The 8,070-nt window shown below is 36.9% G+C and overlaps 1 protein-coding gene across 1 annotated transcript; it reads right to left on the bottom strand.

Annotated features, from left to right (window-relative positions):
- Positions 1-551: 551 nt before the first annotated feature.
- LOC140143939 (acid-sensing ion channel 3-like) lies at positions 552-6,516 on the bottom strand. Its single transcript, XM_072165777.1, has 6 exons — positions 6,299-6,516; positions 5,749-5,870; positions 4,260-4,466; positions 3,614-3,736; positions 1,378-1,434; positions 552-667 (listed from the first exon to the last, which is right to left on the bottom strand). Exons 1-6 carry the CDS (start codon positions 6,514-6,516, stop codon positions 552-554), a joined length of 843 nt encoding a protein of 280 aa, XP_072021878.1.
- Positions 6,517-8,070: the final 1,554 nt, after the last annotated feature.

The following is an 8,070-nucleotide window of genomic DNA, read 5'->3' as shown; positions in this document are numbered from 1 at the left end:
GGCGGAATTTACGGCTCATTCGTCGTGTACGGCCACATTGTAACTTTGTATAATATATACTTCATTAGTGCACCAGCTCTTTGACCATTATCCATTGTTTACCTGAGCATTGTGTCACGACCTAGCCTTCAGCGAATATTTGTGATGTGATTAGACAAAATCAGTCGGAGGTCGGAAATGTTGATTTTGAGATATAGCCAAACAGAGGAAATATTTTCTTTTGTTTCCTCCTGTTTTGGAAATGTTTTTAATTGCTCACATCTTTTGAACTGGTTGTCCAAATTCAGTGGGGTTTTCTGCAAAATGTAGCTCTGTAAATGCTGTTTAAATTCCTATAAAAACTGAAACTTGAATATGTCCGATTTTAGACTGATTTTACTTGATCACACCACATAGTCTGAAGTCACAAATAATTTGATAACGCAAGCTAAACCAGCAAATTAAACAGCGTGGTAAGCAAGAGTAGATAATATCTGCATGCTCAAATGCTAGAAAAACTCTTTTCGCAATTTTTAAATGACTTGTTGTGCCATATCAAAATAAGCCTAAGATTACACTCCTAACCTTGCATCTTGGACGTCCAAGATGCACTCTTGGTTGTCCGTGGAGTCCGTCCAAAATTGGACGGTCACGGTTAGGTGCATATAATCGCAGGCGTCTTTTGATGCTACCGGCCATGCATAATAAACATCAGTGAACATCAAAAGAGAAGTTCAGTGTCAACAAATAACTGTTTGGTTCCCATTTTCCATTTCAATTTTCCTGACCCGACCCTATTTTGCCTTACTTTCACGAGCTCTTCACATTTGAACACTTGTATAATGAGTACGTGAGACACCGGTTACCCATAAAACCCAACCCAAACCTAAGATAAGAACCCCAGTGATATTGTTGCTGTACATCCCTCCCTCGTGTAAATGGAAACTTGCATGCATCAGGAACCAGATTTAGGGTTTTTGCAAAAAGCATGGTGCATCGTGGTGATGTGGTGATTATCGTCTCACAAAAGAAAACCATTATAAGATATTCTATTTAACCCCATGAGAACTACCTGCCGATTGGCCAAAAGAAGTTTTATTACCAATTGGACCAATCAGCAACATTGTTAGAATAGTTTCACCACGCAAAAACATTGGGGTGAATTATTTGCAAAGCTCCATTCTGATTGGTGATTAAAATGAAGGTATCATGATTGTAGTTGACCAATCAGAGGCAATGTTAGATCGGCAGGTAGCGCTCATTTTACATGCCAATTCATGTCAAACTAAAAAGTTACTGACTGATTAATACAAAATGGTACTTTTGAGATCCAATAAAGTACATTAATAGTGCGACATTTGCCAAATCTTTTAAAGAATCCATTTTGAAAATACTTACGGTTCTGCGGGTACAAACAACTGAGTAACTCCAAAGGGGAACAGTACGAAGCATTACCTTAATTGCATAGAATGTAGAAGTAGTGATAATAATAATAATAATAATAATAATAATAATAATAATAGTAATAGGTCGTGTGTCTTGAGCTCGCCACCAAAAAAAGGTGGCGACGTTACATTTTGCCAAAGTCGACTCAAAACAAATGATGATATCTCTGTCAAGCAAGAAGGTATTGTCATGCTTGTGGTCTCATTTTATTGCTAAATAAAATGCACTTTCAACCCTGTTAAAAGAAATACTTGAACCTTTTTAATACTGACACTGTGCTTCATAGAATTTAGAATGGGCAGGGTGGCGGTGGTGGGGGATGTGGTGGTGGGGGATGTGGTACACACAAACTCTATGGGATTGGTATTTTTAGTGCGTAATCTGCTTCAGTAAAGGCTGTAAATTGGATTTGGACTCTATTTAGCATCTAAAACACTCATGGCCTTACAGCTAAACAATTCTACTAATTGTTTTTAAAATTTATGATTGGTTTAGTCTAGAAAATACAAACTTTTCCATACAAAACTACCCGTTGTCATATTAAACACTGTAGTAAGTAATGCAGATGTCTTCAAAATCTAAAAGTTACTGTAAAATTTTAATTACTTATCCTATCATAGTCAAAGTATAGATTTTCTGAAGGGAAATTTGACGAGAAATCTAAATATGGACACATTTTTTCTGTATGGGTTAGGGGGAAAATGTTTAGGTTCAAAATATGTTGAATTGTAAAAAAATCTAACATACTTTGGGACACCCAATATTCCTAGATTACCAAACAGCTGTGATTTTGGTTTGTTCCTAAGTCAGTTGGCTCTCCATATCCTCTAACCAAATGAATGTTGTTTACTTCCAGTTTATTACTGTAAGTTGGTAATAAGCAATGCATTGAGTGACCCTTTTTTATCAAAATCTTTTTATTCCACCCTGTATAACTTACAGGTCACCCTGTATAATGAGTTGAAATGTATATATTTGAATTGCTTATGCCTTCAGCTTTTCAAAAATGTATACCTTTGCTAGTTTAGGGTTGATGATTGTCGAGATAATCTAATTAGAAACCCGGTTGGTGTAAAAATTCATAATATTTGTCATGTAACGCTAAGGGTGGCGAGTTCAGAACACGGCCTTAACACGGTTTGGAAATAATTTCTTCATATTTTGGTGTTATCTGTCGTTTACATATCCTTCCTAAAACACCAAAGTACGAATATTTCCAAACATCTAAATTAGCTAAAAATTTAGGACATGTTACAAAACTATATTGTCTAGAATTTTAGAAGAGTACTTTTAATATTGGCCGGTTATTTTTCACACAGCGACGTTAACTAGGCAATGTACTATTACCTATAACATTAACTAAAACACCAAAGTACGAATATTTCCAAACATCTAAATTAGCTAAGGTCACCCTGTATAATGAGTTGAAATGTATATATTTGAATTGCTTATGCCTTCAGCTTTTCAAAAATGTATACCTTTGCTAGTTTAGGGTTGATGATTGTCGAGATAATTAGAAACCCGGTTGGTGTAAAAATTCATAATATTTGTCATGTAACGCTAAGGGTGGCGAGTTCAGAACACACGGCCAATAATAATAATAATAGTAATAATAATAATAATAATAATAATAATAATAATAATAATAATAATAATAATAATAATAATAATAATAATGATAATACTAATAATAATAATGCAATAATAATAACCCAATGGTTCAGCTATTTTTTCGGAAAACCGCTCTACTTACAAACAACAGAGGGCGCTGCTGAATATATAAAATACAGCATGTACGCATTTTATTAAAATACTAAGTGTACACATTTTTATATTTATAAGAATCACGTTTGCGTAATATACGCATTAACACCAAAATTACACATTTAAAGGCTGTGAATATGTTGTTTCAATAGACATTTTTCGATGTCAATACCCCAGAAAGTTTTCCTGTTGATACCCTAGATATCCATAGATAGATACCAAAAAGATACCAAATATGATGGTTACCAAGCCTTATGGTTTGTCTATTATTGCCAAGATGACCCAGAGGGTTATACAGGAGGGGAAGGGGGGGGGGGTATAAATTGAACATGATCCGATTTCTTTTAAAAGCATATTATATTATTCATCTGTTCGCAAGGATCACAAACAATATAAAGTTTATATATAACTTGACACAACTTACCAGGCATGTAAAAGTTTCGGCATCCGCATTGACTCACTAAGTAGTCCGTTTCACATTCTAAGTAACATTTCGACGCTGTATACTCCGTTGTGAAATATTTCAATGGTTTTGTACCACAATTACCTTTTGCGAGAAAAAAAAACAGATAAAAAAGACATCGGAAGTTGCTTCTTATTATTTGGTACATATTTACTTGTTTTCTTCCCAACGAATGTGATGTATAAGTATAAGGAAAAGGAAAAGAATAATTATTAAAGATTATAAAAAACACATAACAGCACTAGGCAGCCATTCGATGATGTCTTTTTGCGTTACGTAATTAAACACCCAGTCAGACGTATTTCACACCTGCCAAACACAAGCCACCCAATTTCGAAAACTGGACGTTGAATGTACACTCTCATGAATATTGATTGGCAACATTTTCCAATATGTCAGCGCTCAAATCAGACACAAGAGATGATAGATGCTGCTGTCCGCTGGATATGATAAGACTCTTAAATCACATATATACAAAGGTAAACAGAATTTTAAAGAAGTTTTTTGTAATACCTTGGTAACGTTTGTGACATTTGGACGGTAACGTTTGTGACATGCATTTTCTGATTAACAGTAATTTATGATCAACGGATGTTGTCTTAATTACCATAGGGCGAGGACAGTGTCTTGACATCAGTAACCTTCAGTCTGATGGGTACATGCATTCCAGTTGCTAACTCTATTCCATTGTCCTCTAAGTTAGGAAACTCGCCACGTGGATGGGCAAGCATTTTGAAACCTATGTTTTCCCGCGGAGCTGCAACAACCTCATGTTCCTCTGCATTTAGTATTAGAGTTAGTCCTTGGGCTCTGCCTGTGAATAATCATACAAAACACAGTGCTAAAATGAAAAGGTACAAGTCCGTATTGAAGACTTCGTTGGCAAATTCGACTTACTTTCGGTTTACAGTTCGATAGTCCGAATGGTCATTATAGTCCGAAAACCCAATCGGAGTAGCTTATAAACCCTACTCTTTACGTTTACCATAACCCTAAACTTGAACCTAACCGATACCTAAAACAAAAGCCCTAATCATAACCCTAAACATCAACATAATCCTAACCCTATTTTCCTAAATATAACCCCGACTCTAATCCAAGGTCTGACCCTTACCCCAAACTAACACTAATCCTGACCTAACGTTAACCTTTTTCGAACTAACCTAATGAGTAGTTTGTCGCTAAGGTGCGACGAAAAAACCCCTGCTCTACGGGCGGACGGGTCTTTCAAGTAGGGTCGGTCGGTCGGGGTTTTTTTTACCCCAAACATTACCAAAATCAGTAAATATTTTGCACTGTGGGGAAATACCAAAGAAAAATTTTGTTCTTAATATTTTCATAATCTGGGTCGGCATTCATTTGCACTGTTGCACAGGAAAAATGTGTGTCCCAATTCTGGTAAAATCTGGGTCGGTCGGACCCGTAGAACAGGGTTTTCGTTTTTCGTCGCCTTATATTGATTTTGAGATACAGCCAATAATAGTGCTCAACTTGTGTTTCATTGTTCTTATAGCAGCACTAAAATAACCATATCACTTTAACCGCAAGTCTGTTTGTGTTGGCATTTTCTTCAAAATAAAGCTCTGAAAATGGCACGTGTAAAATAAACTTTAAAATTGGCTTTGCTCGACAACCGACTCATTTTGCTTGATCGCCTCCACTCTGATGTTCCACTATTTTCTACAAACTGCTGTATTTATGAATGAAAACCCGTGGTCATTTTATACGTTATGTTAAGGTAAAAATGATAATAATCGCGCACAATTGAATACATGAATACAAAACCCACCCAAGTCCATACTTTGACCAAATTGAGTTAAGCATGACAATTGCTTATACATAGCAATGTCATATGTATTAATGTTGAACCCAAAATCCACACTCTACGTGCGTCTATTGAGAATGTGAACTCCGGCATGTATGCATACTCAGCATATAGCCTATTTGTTTCTTAGATTTCTCAAAATCACACATGGACTTGGGGTTTTTTTGTATTCAGGTATTCAATTGTTTCTGTGGTTTCTGTGCCGTGGTGGATCCGTTTGAGTTTAATAATTTGACTTATGAGCAAGCATTGCTTGTATTTTATCACATACCTGGTGTTTTTACCAACAGTTTTTCCGGATTCGCAATTGAGTTAAAGGTATAACATAAACCTTGGTTAGTAAGAGTAGTGGTAAAATTCTCTGCCCCACATTTTTCCCCGTTGTATGAGCATCTGTTTCAAATAATAATAAGAAAATAATCATGCGATGTCAGTCATTGTCTTCCGTCCAGAGTACCATTGATCGGGACTGGCTGCGAGGTATATGTTTTCATATCGAAATGTTTGGCTACAAAACGACTTTATAGATGATTCATGCATAGTTTCCACATCGATACACCTGACTACACAAATGTGTCCAAGCACAGAGCGTCTAGCAATGCATTGTCTTTACACAGTCTGTGTTTACACTACACGGTTGAGTGCATTTCATCAAAAGAGCTGTGTAAGCTTCTAGCTGGTGAACAGTGGAAAATACGGCATTTTGATTGGTTTTGTCAAAACCCCGATAGTTTTGATTCTGCGATGACGTAGTCTCGATCACTGCAAAGGATTTCGTGAATTATGGAAATGGAATAAAATAAAAATGGAATAACACTTACAACACAATCATCGAGTCAATACTGTGCGCAGCATTTTCAACGAACTCATACAGATTCTGAAATCCAGGAAAGCTATCACCAAATAGAAGCGAGTTGCTGGTCTTTTTGTCACTGTCTGTAAGACCCAGTTGAGGAAACAATAGGTTTAATTCTCCTAGCCCTCTAGAAAAGACCTTCCTCCAACCATTATAGTATTGAGAACTCGAAAGTGTGCTCATTCTGGAAATAAAATCATTGTAATTACTGCATAGCTATAAACAGTAGGCTACATTAATTATTATTCTCTAACTGTAACTCAATCCTCGGTAGGAGTGCAAAACTTTATTATTATTGTATAGAGGATCTAAGAAATTAACACCATTGTCTCATCATATGATCCCTGTCGTGGCCGACATTGACGTTACCAGTCCTTTGAAAAAGCGTGGGGTGCCAAAAGGGTAATTTATTCACAGGTAAAACTTTTGCCATAATCTGCCAGCTCGTTTATGGGTATCAGGAGGCACTAAGGGCAAAATGCCTCATGCCCTGGCTACTTTCACGGTTTTTCAAAGCTAACTGAATATTACATTGAATTTGAGTAATTAACCCCATATGGGTACTACCAGCTAAATTATCGGCCACTATTACAACTATTTTGATTGGTTACAAAGAAGCTTATATCACATATTGAGCCAATCAGAGATATGGTAAAGAAATAACGGTTTAGGTAAAAAGCGGATTCAGATTAAAATTACTAACAGATCGAAAAGCCCTATTTTGATTGGTTACTCAGACGATTATATCGTATCATAAATCAATCAGAAAGGCTTTAAAAATACAATACAGTATATACTCTGATCAGCTCGTAATTGTGGATTGATATAGAATAGCGTACGCGCAGCTAGGCGGAGCACCTACGCAAACCTCGCTTTGCATATTGCGTGACTGATTGGCTGTTTTATGAATTTACGCGAGCAGAAGTTGGGACTTTATTGACTCACGCATTAACAAAAACTGAACAATTCTCGCCCATCACGAGCTGATCATAGTAGTTACCAGAGAGAAGCGGCTACGGGACGCCAGGTAACCTATTGTTATTACACAGTAAGTAGTAATCCGGTGACCGCTATCCTGTCAATCGACATCTAATTGGGCGGGGGTTAGGGAAAGGGTTAGGGTTAGGGTTAGGGTTAGGTTGACAAGAAAATACCGAGGTTACCTGGCGTCCCGTAGCCGCTTGTTACCAGAGAGTTATTTAACTAACCAGGATGCTAACCTGAACATGTTGGTATTGCAGATAGTAACTGAAGGAAAATCTACTTCTTGCTTGGTGACGTATTGAATCTTGGTAGTGGATTCGAAAAGGACGAACTCGCCTACTGAGAGATAAAGCTGAAAACCAAGACCAACGCCGGCGAACAGTACCACAATTAACCAAGCGGTCCTGCAATAATAACAACATTAAGAAGTTAGTGAAAAACGTCCTATCTGCAATAGTTGCCATTCTTTTATACCAAAGGGTCGTTATTCCAAAGGCTCGTTATTCCGAAGGGTCATTACTTCGAATTTAAAACTAGGTTCGTTATTCCGAATGGTCATTACTCCGAAGTATCATTCAGAATTCGCGTTAAGGGTCGTTACTCCGAAGGACCGTTATTCTGAAATTAGGAGTTAACGACCCTTCGGAATAACGACCTTTAATGTAAATTCGGAGTGTTGACCCTTCGAAATAACGAGCCTCATTTTAAATTAGGAGTAATGGCCCTTCGGAATAACGAGCCTTGTTTTAATTT

Source organism: Amphiura filiformis, unplaced genomic scaffold (genome assembly GCF_039555335.1).
Source record: "Amphiura filiformis unplaced genomic scaffold, Afil_fr2py scaffold_33, whole genome shotgun sequence".
NCBI lineage: Eukaryota > Metazoa > Echinodermata > Ophiuroidea > Amphilepidida > Amphiuridae > Amphiura > Amphiura filiformis.
This window is presented reverse-complemented; position numbering and strand designations above follow the sequence as displayed.

What these genes read in the sequence shown, in the direction of transcription:
- LOC140143939 (XM_072165777.1), bottom strand. Translation starts at nt 6,516, where the DNA reads ATGAGCACACTTTCGAGTTCTCAATACTATAATGGTTGGAGGAAGGTC. An exon ending in CCGAAACTTTTACATGCCTG is followed by an intron (nt 1,435 to 3,613) that starts GTAAGTTGTGTC and finishes TATGCAATTAAG; the next exon opens with GTAATGCTTCGTACTGTTCC. An exon ending in TTGTTTGTACCCGCAGAACC is followed by an intron (nt 668 to 1,377) that starts GTAAGTATTTTC and finishes CATGGCCGGTAG; the next exon opens with CATCAAAAGACGCCTGCGAT.